At 36.1% G+C, this 18,140-nt stretch overlaps 1 protein-coding gene across 3 annotated transcripts; it reads right to left on the bottom strand.

The window, feature by feature from the left end:
• Positions 1-682: 682 nt before the first annotated feature.
• On the bottom strand, positions 683-16,876 carry maco1b (macoilin 1b). 3 transcript variants are annotated; one of them, XM_051125845.1, is made up of 11 exons: positions 16,576-16,876; positions 12,607-12,748; positions 10,755-10,881; positions 9,991-10,114; positions 9,252-9,430; positions 8,296-8,899; positions 5,516-5,674; positions 5,260-5,442; positions 4,444-4,564; positions 4,157-4,331; positions 683-2,709 (listed from the first exon to the last, which is right to left on the bottom strand). In XM_051125845.1, exons 1-11 carry the CDS (start codon positions 16,653-16,655, stop codon positions 2,507-2,509), a joined length of 2,097 nt encoding a protein of 698 aa, XP_050981802.1. In that variant the 5' UTR covers positions 16,656-16,876; the 3' UTR covers positions 683-2,506. The 3 variants fall into 3 exon arrangements, with proteins under 3 accessions (XP_050981802.1, XP_050981804.1, XP_050981805.1); XM_051125847.1 differs by having other exon boundaries at positions 8,296-8,896; XM_051125848.1 differs by having other exon boundaries at positions 8,296-8,893.
• Positions 16,877-18,140: the final 1,264 nt, after the last annotated feature.

The following is an 18,140-nucleotide window of genomic DNA, read 5'->3' as shown; positions in this document are numbered from 1 at the left end:
AACAACAACACACAGCTGTGGATTATTCAGGTAACAACACAATATTAGGAATCAAATGTATGTACATTTTTGAACAGGGTCCTTTTTAATAAATTCAACCATTTTTTTTTTTTCTTGTGGACTATATGTAAACATTTTATGTGAAATATCTTATTCAGGTCAGTAACATGCATTTTGTATGATCCCTCTTATTTTGGTAAATAACTAAACTGTATACCTCAGCTGTATACAAGCTAGTATTGTTATTAATTCTGTATAAGTGTGATGTGTTTCTGATTGGATGATTATCTAGCATTTCTATTTCACTTAAACCAAGTGGGATGAAAAATGCCTCTCTGAACAATTTAAAACTGTAATTTATTTAATTTATTTTGCCTAAATAGAGTGTCACACTTTGTCACAGTTTGCATTTTTATAAATTCAACTATTATTTTCTCTTGTGGATTATATGTAAACATCTTTTTTTGTGAAATAACTTATTCAGGTCAGTACTAAATAAAAAAAAATAACATGCATTTTGTATGGTCCCTTTTATTTTGGTAAAATAATTTACATTTTGCAGATTCTGCAAGGTGTATGTAAATAATTGACTAATAACTGTGTATGGTGACCAAAAATATAATTTTGCATGCAAGCACTTGCAAACAACAACAATCAATGGACAAACCACAAGAATCTCAAATGCCAGAAAAAAAATGTTTTATTACTTGAAACCTCACAGAGACCTCACAGAGAGTGCAGCCGAGGTCTGGCCGAAAAACAGACAGAAAGCGAGAAGTGACAACGGGCAAAGAAAACAAAACAACTGTCTTTTTTTCCCCCCTCTATAATTTAAACCACTTGGACTTTGCAAACTTTCCCACTTCCTCCATCACATCATATTTTAAAAACACAGACACCAAAAACAACAACCATCTCAGAGCACTACAATACCACATAGGACTGACTCTGGCTAAACCCCGCCCCCCTCCCGCCCATCAATCACCAATGGAATACTAACACAGTAACCATCTCCCCTTCCGAAACTACCCGCACTGAAACTCGACTGAAGGAACTGACTTCCTCTGGTTGGCAAAATCTATTCGCTTTAACACAAATCTGAGGGTTTTTCCAAAAGGTAGGTCGGCTCGGGACGTTTATCCCCTTAACCCGGTAATACTTCATGCTTAGCAGACGTCTGGATCTGTATTCGTTCACACAGCGAGTGCTATGATGGTCCGATGCAAACCTTTCCAAGTCTAAAGAAGCAACACTTTCCGAACGCAAGGGCGCCTTCAAGTGGCACAACCAAGAATTTCTCTGAAAACAAGACACAAACTATATAATAACAGCAATAATACTCTCCTCTAGCTTCTGATCATTGGACCAGCCAGTAACCTGATGGATCTGAAACACTTCTTTTTCAACAAAATTACAGTCTTAGTTGGCACTGGACTAAACTAGCTTCCGTCTGATACTGAAAGATGGTCAATACAATACAGAAACAAGGAAGGGAAAGTATCCCGTGTTTTCATACTGAAGATAATCCCTTGCGAGCTCGTCAACAGTGCAATAGTGCAACGCCGGATAAATAAATAATAATGTAAACAAATGACCGAATTCACAAGCGCGGACCTAAACAGGAGCAGAGTCATCACGCCAATGGGCCGTATGTGACCAAAAAAAAAGATGCGTTTGAGGCATGACGTGGCAGAGGGAGGGAAGAGATCTTTCGGATCCACCAATGAGGTCCCATATGAAGGCACTGATTATCTGTAATTGGTGAATTACGCTGCTGGACTGTGTTTGTGGCGCACAGTTTGTCTTTTTGTACCAGGAGGAAGAACTGAACAGCAATCCACAGATGAAGCTTCGGAAGTCGTCCGATCCTGACATACTGATTGAAGAGATAATTTTGTTGCATTGTTTCTGGGACGTTTTGCTTTTTTTCTGAACACTGCATTACATTCTTGTCAGATGGTGACATTCTTGAGTAAAAATCTTCTGATATGGGGTAGAGCACCTGGGACAACAGATCTCACACTTGCCCTGCTTTGCATCCCCCCGAAAAAAAAAAAAAAGTAAAAAGTAAAAGGCCGAAATCCAAAGAAGAGGAGCAAAAATGAATGCGAGCGTTCTCTGAATGGACTGAGGGAGGATACTCACCAACTTCTGTGAGGTTTCTAGACATTTACAAGAGAAAAGAAACAGCAGTTTCCTACTCAACGTGTGATGTCCCTTAAAAGTCTTCTTTTTTCGTCTTTTGTTTTTTTACTACAACAAATACAGTCACACAATACAACATCCTTCTGACCAGGCAAGAAGCTGTAGTAATAGAAGACGAAAAAACGAAAACAAAAAAAGCAATCTGAGCCACAGACATGCCAAAGATGAATCAGAATCTGGGCCTATGGAGGAAAAAAAACGACCAGAGAAGACTGTGTGTGTTTGTGTGTGTGTGTGTATATGCGTGTGTGTTTGTGTATGCGAGAATGAGTGTAGGTCTGTTGTGGTGGGAAACAAGCATTCATTTTTTCAGGGGCTGGTAAACAGATGCGTTGGGGTCCAGTCCTGATGGACTGGTGTCCATGAACTTGGAGGAGTAATGGGGCGTGACTGGGGTCATGCTGCCCGTATCTGCTGAATACACCACGCTGGGCATGACAGCCATGACCTCTGCGATCTTTTGCTTCAGGTCTTTAATCTCCTGGTCTTTCTGCAGAATTTGACCTAAAAAAAAACAGAAACAGCTTTAAGAGATGTTTGGAGAAAAAGACAGACTACCATTTACAAGTTTGAGGTTGGTACAGTGGTGGCCAAAATGATTAGAACACTAGTATTTTTCACCAGCTAAAAAATGGTTTTAAGTCAGTTATTTCTATCTTTTGCTGTCTTGTGTCAGTAGGAAATATCAGTTTACATTTACAAACATTCATTTTGCCAGTAATTGTAATAATACAGTGAGATTTTTGTTTTGCTTGCACAAGGAGTCTGACAACAGCCAGTGCTCCACACGGAGATCTGATCTCATCATCATCCAGTCTGTCTGGAATGACATGAAGAAACGGAACTGAGACAGACTAAATCTAGAAAAACTGTGGCAACATCTCCAAGATGCTTCAAGAAACCTTCCTGCAAAGCTACAGTACTGTTAAGAGTTTTAGAAACTTGTGTAAAAACGCTGTAAAATGAGGATGCTGTCAAAAATAATATCATAAATAGATTTTCTTTATCAATTAACTTCTATTAACAAAATTAAAATCAACATTTGGTGTGACCATCATTTGCGTTTAAAGCAGTTTTTGCCCTAGGTGCACTTGCGCATAGATTTTCAGGTAGCTTTACAGGTAGGTTTCTTGAAGCATCCTGGAGATGTTGCCACAGTTCTTCTGGATTTAGTATGTCTCTGTTTGTTGTTTCTTCATGTCATTCCAGACAGACTGGATGATAATGTGTGTGCGTGTGTGTGTGTGTGTATTTTTTTCCTCCACTTCTGAAAGAAGTGTCTTATTCTCACCAAGTCTGTTTATTCATAAAATACAGTAAAATCACTAATATTATTATTAATTACAATATTACAATTTAAAATAACCGTTTTCTTTTTAAATATATATTTTAAAATGCAGTTTATTCCTGTGATCAAAGCTAAATTTTCAGCATTATACTCCAGTCTTCAGTGTCACATGATCCTTCAGAAATCATCCTAACATGCCAATTTGCTGCTATAAAAACACTTCTTATATTATCAATGTTGAATGCATTTGTACTGCTTCATATTCTTGTGGAAACTACTATTATTTTTTTCCAGGATTTTTTGATGAACAGAATGTTCAAAAGAACAGCATTTATTTGAAACAGAAATATTTAGTAACATAAACAGCTTAACTGTCACTTATGATCAATTTAATGCATCCTTGCTGAAGAAAAGTATTTTTTTTTAAATAAATAAAATCTTACCTAACTTTAATAATGTAGCTCCCTCAAAAACAAAAAATTGAAATTTTAAATTCTTTCAAGTAATTCCAGAAAAAAATAGTTTGGTTTGAAAAAAGTGCAGCGGAGTAAATCATGAGCATTTTTGTTTCTAACTATGCTTTTCAAACACTTAATAAGTGGTGCTGAGTTTCACAAAGCTAATCTCTGTGGGTAATCTAGACAAAAAAGTGTGACGGAAGACCTTGTGCGATCTCCAGCTGTCTCTTAGCATCTCCGAGGGCAGAGAAGAGGTCCAGCTTGATTCGGGTCTCAGCGCTGAGGCTGTTTTCCAGGTGCTGGGTTTTATCCTGCATTGCTGACAGCGCTGACATCAGAACCTCTGTGTCCTTCTCGTTTTCCTTATATTTATGTAGCTCCTAGAAAAACATGACAGAAGGAGTCTATTTTCACACGTTCTCTCCAATTACAGAAAAATCAGAAGATTTTGAAAGAGATTCAGACAAATATGGCATATGAACATCTCCTCACTTGAACTTTGAGCTCCAGCTCTCTGATTTGATCTTCTTTCACCTTGATGTCAAGTGTGAGTTTCTTACACTCCGTCTCTAGCTCAGAAATCCTCCTCCTCAGAGACTCTGTGCACTCACCTCTGACACACACAAATAGACACGCATTAGTTCACATACAGAAAGTGTTAAATACCCTGCAGTTGTATAGAAAGAAGAAACACATCTCATGAAAGGAAAGATGTAACTGACAAGGGAAAAAAGAAAATCATGTAAGAAACAGACAGAATGGATGACGAAGGTAAAGCTATTAAAAAAAAGTCAGAAAAAAGAAAAAGAATGAAGTGGCAGAAAATATTACAAAATAGTAGTGCATGAATGTTATGTGTGCTACTGTTCAAAAGTTTGGGGTCAGTAAGACTTTGTTTTTTTCAAGCAATTGCTTTTATTTAGCAAGGACACATTAAATTAATTAAAAGTGACAATAAAGACATTTACAATGTTATAAAATATTCCAAATAAAAGCTGTTCTTTTGAACTTTATAATCAAAGACTGGAGTGATGGCTGCTATAAATTCAGGAATAAATTACATTTTACAATTTAAAAGAAATGAAAATGGTTATTTTAAATTGTAATAATATGTCACAACATTACTGTTTTCACTGTAGTTTTAATCAAATAAATGCAGCCTTGGTGAACATAAGAGGCTACTTTCAAAAACATTAAATAATGAAATGGAAAGAAGAGAACGAAATACACAATATATAATAGAATGAATGTACAACAATGAAATACAATGAAATACAACAGTAAAATGGGAAGGTGTGTCATGAGCACCTGGTTGCTGCAGCGAGAGCGACTGCACGTGCCGCTGTGGCCTCCTCCAGTTTCTTGCGTTTCTTTTCCTCTGCTAACAGTTTCTCTGCTGCCGCACGAGCCTCCTGTTCTGCCTTCAGACGCTTCTCCAGCTGCCCCACTGTCTGCTTGTCCTTCTGCTTCGCCTGAACAGCGTTATGAAGTCTGAACACAAAGTAAGTTTGCATTAATACAAATACAGTCTCTTAAGGAGTAAACTCAAGGTAGGATGTCTCACTTGTTTTGCAGTAGTTCGTTCTCCTGTCGCAGCTGTCCGAGTTCAGAGCGTATGCTGCGTTCAGAGCTGCCTAGAGAGCCCAGCTGACTGCGCAGATCCTGTTCGGTCTGTCTGCTAGCCTGCAGGTCTGCCTTCAGCTTCTTAACATCCTGCTCCAGCCTAACACACAAACATACACTTCAGGTCATAACGGGTTATGATGATAAACGTAAATCAGAGAAAAGGTACCGATCAGGGTACCTATCTACGACAGCATTTCTGGGGAACCAAACTTGCTCAAGGTTGATATAAATACCATAATGCCAAAAAATGCTGTCGAAGCAGTAAAGATCATATAAAAGTAATTGTTGTGAGGTAGTTGGAGTTTTCTCCTAGTTTTGAGGTGTTTGGTGGTCTGCAGCTTCTGTTTTACTGCTGAAGTGGTAAGCAACCCTTGTTTTGAGTACAGCTATATTTTATTAATATATAGTGTATAGGTGTGTATGATATTTAGTGTATAGGTATCCAACGATGAACAGACTACATGTGACCCTGGACCACAAAACCAGTCGTAATTAGCACAGGTATATTTGTAGCAATAGCCAACAATACATTGTATGACCAAAAAAAAAAAAGCTACAATTATGCTAAAAATCATTAGGGTATCAAGTAAAAATGTTCCATGAAGATATTTTGTAAATTCCCTATCATAAATATATCAAAACTTAATTTTTTATTAGTAATATGTATTGCTAAGAACTTCATTTGGACAACTTTAACAGCATTTTCTCAACATTTTGATTTTTTGCACCCTCAGATTCCAGATTTTCCTATCCTAAAAAAGCATACATCAGTGGAAAGTTTATTTATTCAGCTTTCAGATTATGTATAAATCTCAATTTTAAAAAATTATGACTGGTTTTTGTGGTCCAGGGTCACATATAGTAGTATATAGTACGTAAAAAATTGTATGCCAAAGGAGTAGTATATCCAAACAATAGGCAAAAAGTACACAGAAGACCTACTATTTCCATCAACATTTCGACGTGCGCATCTGATTTTACTATCTTTACTATCCCATTAGGCCAAGGAAGAAGAGTTGTGAATGGTGGAAAAGTGCCTGAACTGATATTGTAAGGTCATGACAATGCAAATGCAAAGTACTTCCAAATTACCTTCATACCACGCAGATACACACGTACCTTCTTCATAAAATGTAGTAATAATTCTGTACATTTTTAAGCATTTTCAGACGATTTCAACTTTTATTACCAAGCAAAAAAGGTTCATTTTGCATCGTTAATTACAAACCAAGCAGCTTTCTGTTGTTCAATGCGGCAAATTTGCATTAAGAGTGCCCTATGAAATCCAATTTATTTTTTCCCAGATTCCGTTGTATTTTTTTCCAAATTCCATTTTTACCTTTTTAATTTAATTTTTCTGGACTCTTTTTTTATTTTTAAATTAAAATGCATGAATCAATAAGCATGTCTAATTAACTAAAATCATGAAACCTAAACAATTTAACATCAATTTATTAAAAGTTAAACAATAATTACATGTTTAGGGTCCAATGAAATATTAAACTTTTCCCCACCTTATGTTTTATTGTTACCAAATTCTGTTTTAGCATGTCTAATTATGTGAATGCATAAAACAAGTTATTATGAAATGTTTTTTTTCTGCTTATTAAATGAAGGCATAAAACATTAATTTAATATTAATGAAAATTAAACATTTTATTTTTTAGCAAATAAAGGGGATTTACTAATACAATTAAAACGCTGAAAAAATATTGTATGATTATTTCTTAAAAAAATAAGGTTTTAATCATTTTAGTAGTATTTCATACATTCTGCTGAACAAAAGCAATGTATTTCTGCCACAATGTCTCTGAGTTAAACCAAACTGTAATATGACGCTAGTTTTACTTAAATGAAACGGCAGAATGCTCATTATTCAGAATGCACGTATTCTCAGAGGAGTTCTGAGACATTGATCATCTATTTATGTCCTCATTTAGTGAGACGACAGATAAAAACCGGGTGTCTGCGCCATTCATTAACACAGAGACATGCAGAATGTGCAGAATAAATATTTAAATAGTCTTTTTGCAGCTTAATATTTATAAATACCAGTCCATATCGCAATTTGGCTGAAGTGTAATGACCTACTTTTGATTAATCCATCCAAACTTTGACAAATTCAGTGACATTCCACGTTAAACTGTAAAATCGGTTTTTATTACTGGATTTCGTCCACATTTTCTGCATCTCAGAAATTATAGGGCCCTACATGACAAACTTGAACAAAATGTGAAAAAGTGTGGGGAAATTTACACTCTTAATCGAAATTCCAGATTGTATGGATTCCTATTGAAATAGCGCTTGATCATAGAAATTTGCAAAAAAACAGGGTCACAAACAGGACCACAATTTAACATACTAAATCTGGAACAAAACTAGATCTGGAACAAAACTAGATTTCTTCTTCACTCAGTTCACTTTCAAATAAACTGAAAAAAGTCTTAATTTTTTGGCAGCGTGTCGGGAAAAACATTACGAAACATAACTGTTTTCTAGCAGGGTTGTCTAACTCAGTCCTGGAGGGCTGGTGTCCTGCTGCTCCAACTTGCCTCAACACACCAGCCAGAAAGTTTCTAGTATGCTTAGTAAGAGCTTAGCTGGTTCAGGTGTGTCTAATTGGGGTTGGAGCTAAACTAAGACCTCTTGAACATTAGAGCTGCTGTTTCAACGTGAACCCCTGATTTTGAGACAAATAATAACGTGTGCGAGTCTAACCTGACGAGCGCTTCGGGTTTGCTCAGCTGATTGTTGGGAATGCAGTTTTCCACAGGGTCTCTGTTGGACGCAGAGTTCTTCCCTCCTCCACACTTCTGTTTCCTGTCCCCTTTACCCGAGGAAGAGGCGGACGACGAAGGCCCGGAGGAAGACGGCACGCTGCCGTTGGCCGTTCCGTGGCCCCGGGGTGAGGAGCTCCCTCCCCCTCCTCCTCCGCTGGCATTTTTGTAATTTTTGTTGGAGTTGGAGGAGGAAGAAGAGGAGGAGGATGAAGAGTGTTCATCTTTCAACAGGTTCTCAGTGCTGCCCAGCAGATCTGAGCTGCTCAGTCTCTTACTGTTCACGTGGTTCTCCATGTACTCCATCTCCTGAGCTTTACTGTCCACTGATGGTAAGATGCTGCTGGTGCTGCTGGTACTGCTGTGATGGTTCTGGTTGTGGTTGTGTTGCTTTTTGGACTCGTTCTTGCCTCGTTCTTTTTCTCTGTATTCTAGCTCTGGTAATGTGTTGGATGAGGACTTTTTACCGCCCGCCGAGCCATTCTGTGCCACAGCTGGAGAGTCTACATCATGAATGCCTTTAGATGCTGCTGCTGCTGCTGCTGCTTATAAAAAAGAAAGAGGGGAGACTTAAAAAGAATAGTTTATATAAAACAGAAAATATTTACTCATGTCACAACTGCTGTGAACAATTTTTGAAGTATCTTCATGCAGCTCTGTTTATACAATGTTAGTTCAAAGCCACCATGCCCCAAAAAGGACAAAAACACTTTAAAAATGCATTTGAAGTAGTCCATCTAACTTGTGCACTATGTTCCATGTCATACGATATTCTTAAATGTAAGTTGTTTTTCCACTCCTTTTTGGGGATTGACAGCCATGGTCAATAAACAGCTTTGCAGAAACTGTGCAACAGCCTCCAAATACCAGCATATGGCTAAGTGAATTAGTCCTTACCCTCCTCTGCTTCTCTCTCTTGTCTCTGTATGAGCTGTTGTTCTGGAGGTAGCGCCTGCTGCAGCAGCTGCATGTAAAATTCGTTCTCTTTCTGCACTTCCTTCTGTTTACGCAGACGCATCTTATAACTTACATAACTCTTAAAACCAAAGCCCAGTGTCACCACTGGGTATCCGATACTGTGAACACAAAAAGAAATTGGAAGTCATATGATTAGCATTGTTGGGGGGGGAAAAGCATCACAAAAAAACACTTAAGACTCAACAGTAACTTCTGCCTCTTATGAGCCGCCTCTTATAAAATTAAATATTTTACACAATTTTCCATATTGTTTTTCATAATTTTTGGTCACGGTCAAGTGTGTCTACACTGTTAACATGTTTATCCGCACGAAATAGATTCTGACTTAATAAAAATGATATACTGAAAATAAAAATTCATGACAGAAGCACTAACTGTTTCAGTCAATGATTTTATCCCTCTCAAAATATTTCAGCCTAATATTTCGGTGCATCACTGCTGCAGATCATAACAAACAGACCATCCCTAGACAATTACTGATGCGAACTCAGCTCCTAGACGATCTGCTCACAGCAGTAGTCAAGCAGGTCACGTATCGTCACTTACAGTACTAAAAGCATGACTAACACTCTCTGAAACCGTATAGAGGAAAGCAGACAGATCAAGCTGAAACTTGCTCACAATAAGTGCCAGCGTTTGACTGTGGAAAATGACATACCAGTGCGCTGCAAATGGACGACACAAGTCCACATGGAAGTGTTTCAAATCTTTAAATCTGATAGCTGCCTCGATATAAACAAAAAGTATCCATAGAGACACAGTGGGGAGGCAGACCCCTCGTTCTGTGGAGAGATGCAAAAGGAGAACGGTCAATTCAACATGTGCTTAAAATACTTGTTGACAACAGTGAGTGAATGTAATAATCACCTTATCAGCCTGAATTAATCTAAACAAACCCACAATGATTCAAGCACACACTCTAAGGGTGAATCTGAATCAAGTATCAGCTCTAAACAGGGTGAGTGAGTCATTTGAAGCAAATCCTTTTGTTGACATCAAGATCCAGAGCTACTCAGTCACATCGGCAGAAATAACCAAGCTTACAGCTGCAAGGTCACGGTGCATGTGTGTGCATGTTATAAAGAGAGAATAAATCATGTTATGACAACAAAGGCTCACAGCAGCATGGGAATGATCCTCTAATGCTGGAGTTCTAAGGTGTCAGATTTGTAAAATATATTTTAATCCATCTTCATAAAGAGGATTCGAGAAACCACAGATGCAGTCACAAGTGTGTCTACAGCAAACCAGACTGACATTGTGACAAGCATGTCAGTTTGAGGTTGTCTACACTGGAAGTGTCAAAGCTGCGAGTCATGAATGTTCACAAACCGCTGACCAATTAGCTGTAAGCTTAAGGTTAGACTTCAGTAACCGTAAAACAAAAAATATAACGTGATATGAACAATTTACGACTCTTACCTGTGTGCCACACGTACTGTACCCACACATATGTGCTGGCTGCAAAGAACAGCCACTGCACTGGGATGAACAGCAGACATATAATATCTGATGTGAATGCCACACACACAAAAAACACTGAGAAAGCCTGCAACACACAGAGAGACACATCAGATCATCACACGTGCAACTGTCATTTCACAGTCCTCAGTAAAATGTAACTTTAGTGTCCTGCTGTAGTACATGCAAAACACCATATGAAACAACCCTAAACTGCATTTTATAACTATCATGCCATTTTCATGATTTTTAAGAGAGATGAGAACAATAATATAAGTTTTAAATTAGTGGATCCATATAAAGTGCAAATAATACTTCAATACTGACTGACTGACCTTCTGTAAACATGAATAAATCTTTTAATCTCAGATAAGAGTATAAACAGCTGTTTATGTCACTCACAGGATTATTAATAAGATCAAACCCATAAAGAGATGCATACATTTTTCATACAGTATAACACTTAAGATACTTGAATGTTTTTGTCAGAAGCCTCTTAGGCTGCATGTACTTGATAGAAAATTTAGTAAAACCTATAATATTGCAAAATATTATTACAATTCAACTTCTACTTGAATACATTTTAAAATGTAATGTATTCCTGTGATGGCAAAGCTGAATTTCTATCAGACCTTAGATGAGGCATTTACAAATATACAATAGGCAAGTATACACACTACACTATCAGTCAAAAGTTTTTAAGATTTTATGTTTTTTAAAGAAGTCTATTCGGCTCACCAAGCCTGCATTTATTTGATCTGGAGTACAGCAAAAACAGTAACAATTTGAAATAGTTTTACTATTTAAAATAACTCATTTCTATTCGAATACATCTTAAAATGTAATTTATTCCTGTGATTTCAATGCTAAATTTTTAGCATCTTTACTCCAGTCTTCAGTGTCACATGATCCTTCAGAAATCATTCTAATATGCTGATTTGCTGTTCAAGAAACATTTTATATTATTATTTTTAATACTACTACTACTACTACTACTACTAATAATAATACTAATACTAATAATAAATTACAATTAATTATTATACAACATTAGTGTAACATTATACACTATAACATTCAAAAGCTTGGGGTCGGGAGACTGATAGAAATTAATACTTTTATTTAGCAAGGATGCTTTAAATTGATTAAAAGTGATGATAAAGACATTTATAATGTTTCAGCACATTTCTATTTCAGATAAATGCTGTTCTTCTGAACTTTATATTCATCAGAGAAACCTGAAAAAAAAAAAAAAAAAAAACACTACTCAGCTGTTTTCAACATAATATTAAAAAATGTTTTTTGAGCAGCATTTCGGAATATTAGAATGATTTCTGAAGGATCATGTGATGCTAAAAATCAGCTTTAAAATCACTGGAAAAAATTACATTTTAAAATATAAATCAAAAAGAAAACAGTTATTTTATATAGTAAAATATTTCAAAATTGTACTGTTTTTGCTGTACTATGGATCAAATAGATGCAGGCTTGTGAGCAGAAGAGACTTCTTTAAAAACACTAAAAATCTTTTGACTGGTAGTGTATAAAGATAATGTGTTTAAAAAAATATGTAGTAGTTCATTTTAAGAATCAGTTCACCTGAAAATTACAATTCTGTCTTCTATAGTGTGTTGTTAGTGTGTCTGCTTTGTAGCTTATAAGCAGTATAAATTACCATGCACTTTCGTTGCATGGAAAACAGAAGCGCAGACATTTTGATAAACCTCTGATTTTGTTGCATGAGCAATCAATTCCTTTAATTATTTAGTGCCATTATCTGGATGAAAAGCTTGTCTCACACACACATACTCACCAGGCCCTGGTATCTGAAGGAGTCATAAACACTGCGAATGAAGAGCCAGAAAGGCCAGAGGTACTCGAAGCGGAACTCCAGCACAAAGTCTGCAAGCAGCACCAGCGCCCAGACCACCAGAAACTTCAGGTACAGGAACGTACTGAGACAAACAGAAAGAGTTATTATTAGCCAACATTCAAGATTTCATCTCTTCGAATAAGACCCCACATGCGGCCTTGAGCCAATGATCATTTAGCGTCACGTACAAGCAACTCCATCATGAGCTCCAGCAGTAAATCCAACCCAATGAAGCATGGGTAGGTGGGGGAGGATGTAATCACTGTTTGGCTTTCTCCAATGCAGCGTGTAGTGAATGAAGTGGATTATGTTTTATGTAGGGATGAGAAGAGGCCAAGAGCACACGAGTAAGATGTATCTCCAGATGTAGCAATGCAGATAAGGTGTACTAAATCCACCAGATAACAGGAGATATTCTTTGGACTATAATTAAGCCTCAGAGATATTTTGAATATTCTCTATATTACGCTCTCAATGTAAAATTAAGCAACGTTGTGAATATGATGATTTTAATATGCATTTTTGGCCCTAATCAGACTGATTTTGCTATCATTCCTGGTTTCACAGAAATGTGAGCTTTAAGACAGTTAATAATAAATGATTTAAAAATTATTTGAATTGCACATTTTAATACATAAAATACATCTTTGAGTGCTAAAAGGAGTATAAAAACAAACAAAAAAAATATAAAAAAGAATTATAAAAACAATGTGAATACTAAAAACAAAACAAATAAATCTAGATAAAATAAATTTCATCATTAAATTTCATCATAAAAGAAAACATCATTTGGAAGAAAGGTGTAAAAGCATACACTTCCTATTTTGTGGGAAAACATGGAATATTCCAGCTCTTCTGTCTTTAATGATTATGATTCATCTAATAACATCTACATATTTGTCGGCTGCTCATACAGGTGCTAAAGACGCTATTAATAGCGTTCTCATGCCACAAATGATTGTTAACGCAAGGTTAAAAAAAAAAAAAACTATCACTGGACCGGTAGATCTGGGCTGATGACATACTTGCTCAATTCCACCTCACTGAAAAAAGCAACAACACAAATCAGATGTGTTACAGATGCATCTTCACAGATTATGTCATCAAAGTTGACAGTCAATGGATGGATGCATTTGAAAGACTCCATATGCAACATATTACACATGAAAAAAAGAGGTTAAAATACTTTGAGATTTGAGAAATGTTCCTTTTGGAACACAACCAAAAGCATGTAAATAGATTCATGCTTAATTTTAAATAAAGCACCAAATTCTAGGATCTTCAAATAAACAGCATTTTCAGTATCACACAGTTAGGACCAAATCTATTTCTTAAGATCTCTAAATTAAATCTGGTTTCATGGTTATCCCTAAAAAGCATTCCGAATGAACTCCAATAGAGTTATTTCCCAGATGCAGACTTGAAATCACATGCAATATTATGACAACATCAGACATGACTGAATGTAAGCTCTAGAGCCACTACATTAAAGAGTCAAACATGTTGAACATCAAGCAGAATAGCAAATGACTGATAATGACTGAAGACGGTCTGGCAACCGTCTTTAATGGCAGAAACAGTGCCAGTTATTTACCACTGTGAGCAAATCATAGTGTTTAACTGCATCACCTATCTGCGGTGATAGCAACTCTTTTACAGTGAAACTGCTAACAAATGCAAGCGGTGGTGTGCAAAATACTGAATAAGCATGATATACATGCAATTATTAGCCAGGAGTGTGCATTAAGATTTGATGATTTTATGAATCAGTTTAGTAAATCAATGAAAAACCATTGGAAGTATACGTAGATTATTTTAAATATAACAAATGCTGTAAAAATGTCTGTGTATGTAAATACTGCTGATTATTAATGCATTTTTGTACACTGTGCATAGTACATTATATAAAATATAATTATACTTTGTGATAATTTATACAAGGCATTATTTATTTAATTATTTATATGATTTTCTTGTTTGGAAAACATACTTTGATTATTTCGATCTAGCTTGTTACTGTATTTTACCGTTGGGATAATGAATCAGCTTTCATAATCACCATTTTTAATTATTTCAAAGCAAATATTACAACATAATTACTTATAATTGGTTGCCACCTGGAGGTATCTTTACACAGCTGAGTTAAGGCTGCTCTATGCCTACTGTGTAAAGACATAACGCATAAAAGCCTGACTAAACTGTGCCTGCTCTGACCCAAGTATCTAAATATATGGTTACAATTGCTGTGTAAATGCATTCATGCCACCTCTGAGCTGCGTTAAACAGTCACCAAATGCCATCTTTGCAGTGTAAATTTGGTATAGTACACTTCACTGACATCTTGCTTTAAACAATTTTAACGTTAAACAAATTAAATCCTTATATGACCATCAGTAAACATACTTTACACCAAATACTGGCACACAAAGACAACACTGTGCAACAAAGACAGCCCTATGCAATACTGTTGCATAAAGCCCCTTCACAACATCACTTTTGATTGACATGAGAAAGAGCACAATTCAAAACAAAAACACTGAGTCTAACAAACTACAGCTCTCAATGGCAGAACGAACTGTGCACAAAAATGATCCAACACATGAAATATGTAGGTTTAATTAAGATTATTACCCTTACAAAAGAATCACCTTCTTTCTTCCATCGAACACAAAAGATGATGTTAGTCACTCAGAATGAATTTCAGTCAACTGCATTCAAAAAAAAAAAAAAAATGCAATGAAAGTGAATGGTGACTGGTGTTAGAAACATCTTTTGTGTTTCACAGATTAAAAAAATCTAATGGATTTGGAACAGTTTGGAGTTCAGTTAGCAAAAAATGATCATTTTAATTTAAATATGTGACCCCAGACCACAAAACAAGTCGAAAGGAGCACAGGTATATTTGTAGGAAGAGCCAGCAATACACTGCGTTTGTCCATTTTTTCTTTTATGCCAAAAATCAGCAGGATATTAAGTAAAAATCATGTTCCATTAAGACATTTTGTAAATTTCCTAGTGTAAAAATATCAAAACTTATTTTTTGATAAGTAATATGCATTAGCAAGAACTTCATTTGGACAACTTTAAAGGTGATTTTCCCAATATTTAGATTTTTTTTGCATCCTCAGATTCCAGATTTTCAAATTACAAGTTGTATCTCATCCTAACAAACCATACATAAATGGATTTATTTAATCCAATACTTAATTTTATTTTATTTATTTATTCAGCTTTCAGATGATGTATAAATCTCCATTTCAAAAAACTGACCCTTTTGACTGGTTTTGTGGTCCAGTGTCTCATATACCAAAAATGATACCAAATTTGAAGTAGTTCGTGAGTTCTGAAGGACGTAAAACGTAAAAAATTCAGAAGTGCCCCCGGCCTCCCCAACTTCTGAAGAAAAACAAAGCCAACTTCAGTTATTTGGCGTCACAGGCATTTAAAACCCTCCATCTGCCTTTTACAAATCTTTATTTGAATAAACTTCAATAAGTTACATATGAGATTTGCTAATTGAATTATGGTTGTTCTCCTTACGGTCTTGTAAGATGAAATCACAATCGATCAATGTTATCGGTGCGGTTACTGACAGACTAACGGTCCCGTCACGTCAATCATCCTGATGATTGACAGTTACTGACTCTAACCGTCGGGTCTCAAACCCACACCAGTGGGTTTCGCGGGTTTCTTTCTTTTAAAGCGCATCGCTGTAATGAGGCCTACGGCAGCTTATTCATTTCTGCGGAGACGGCTGTCTACCTTCAGCCAGCTTTGTTGACGGTAGCTCCGCTCGGCTAGATGATTTACAGTCTCACTAGGAGATCATAAGACTATAAAAAGCCGAATTGTGGGTCTTTCCTATAGCTCGGGATCGATAACGGTTCGGTCGGAAGGTCTGGATCGTACCTGCCGTAGATCCCCTCGGTGATTCGGTTCCGTTTTAAGGGCCGTCGGAGCTTGCTGCAGTCCGCATTGCGCCGCTTCATCCTCGCCCCCTTAAATCGGGCTTTTTAATACGTACAGCAGTATGGTCCAGGGTTCTCTCTTATTCGGACGGGAAACATTGGCGGTCCCGCAAAGGAATATACCGCTGTGGTTGTTTTTTTTTTCTCCTGGAAACAAAGAAATAAATAAAAAGACTGAGTGGAAGACCCTCCTCCTTCTGTCGGCGCAGACGCACAGTCACGGGCCTAGACAGGTGTGACTGACAGGTCGCTGGGCCAATAGGAATCGGGCATGTCGGCTGTCATTTTGAATGTCAAGATAAACAGCCAATAAGCAGCGGTCTGATTTGTTGCGGTACCAAAGAAAGGGAAATGGGGCGGCTGACAGGTTTTCCGCGTTCCACCAATCGCCGTCTTTGTGGACAAATCAGGTAGTGCTCCCTGACCAATAGGATTGATTTGGGAGGGACTCCCCGTACGTTTTTTGCGTATGATGTAGAGAGATACGTATACGTACATAAACGTACTTGGTACGTTGCGCGTTTCATTGCTAGGCGCAATGTGTGACTGTCAAACGCTACATATAATATAATTATTATTTTAATAATCAGTATTTAGATTATTGATCATTTAATTGAACGATTAGCAGAAGCCTACATTTTAATTCCCCTCAACATACCATTGTTTTTGAACAGTAAGATTTTTAAAGCAGTCTCTTTTATTTACTAAGCCTGCATTTATTTGATCCAATAACAGCAATAACAGTAAATAATAATTGTTATAACAATAACTGTTAGCATCATTACAAATGGTCCTTCAGAAATCATTCTAATTTTCTGATTTCCTGCTCAAATAAATAAATAAATTATTATTATTATGCTGAAAACAGCTGAGTTTCAGGTTTCCTTGATGAATAGAAAGTTCAGAAGAACAGCGTTTATCTGAAACAGAAATCTTTTGTAACATTATAAATGTCTTTATCATCACTTTTTATCAATTTAAAGCATCCTTGTCAAATAAAAATATTAATTTCTATAATTTATTTCCCAAAAATAAATAAATAAATAAATTATACTGACCCCAAGCTTTTAAATGGTATAGTGTATAATGTTACAAAATCTTTTTATTTCAGATAAATGCTTATATTTGTATATTTCTATTAATCAAAGAATCCTGAAAAAATTATTTTTTAAAAATACTGATGATAATAATAATAATAATAATGTGCAGAAAATCAGCATATTAGAATGATTTCAGGATCATGTGACACTGACGACTGGAGTGATGACGCTAAAAAATTTAGATTTGATCACAAGTATGAATTCCTTTATAAAATATATTCAAATAGAAAGCAGTTATTTGAAATAGTAAAAATATATGTTTTAAAAATTGGCACAATATGGAAGTTGTGATAGTTTAACAATGTAATTAGCCTCATTTGATTTCAATTAAGTGAGCACATAAACTTAAAACAAGTTCACTACTTAAATCTGAGAAAAAAAAACCAGTAAAGATCTCAAAAGGTTG

The sequence above is a fragment of the Labeo rohita genome, chromosome 13 (genome assembly GCF_022985175.1).
Source record: "Labeo rohita strain BAU-BD-2019 chromosome 13, IGBB_LRoh.1.0, whole genome shotgun sequence".
NCBI classification, from domain to species: domain Eukaryota; kingdom Metazoa; phylum Chordata; class Actinopteri; order Cypriniformes; family Cyprinidae; genus Labeo; species Labeo rohita.
This window is presented reverse-complemented; position numbering and strand designations above follow the sequence as displayed.

Coding starts and splice junctions, on each gene's coding strand:
- maco1b (XM_051125845.1), bottom strand. CDS start 16,655: ATGAAGCGGCGCAATGCGGACTGCAGCAAGCTCCGACGGCCCTTAAAA. Junction 10,115..10,754: donor ACAGTACGTGTGGCACACAG/GTAAGAGTCGTA, acceptor ATCTCTCCACAG/AACGAGGGGTCTGCCTCCCC. Junction 5,443..5,515: donor AACGAACTACTGCAAAACAA/GTGAGACATCCT, acceptor CTTTGTGTTCAG/ACTTCATAACGCTGTTCAGG.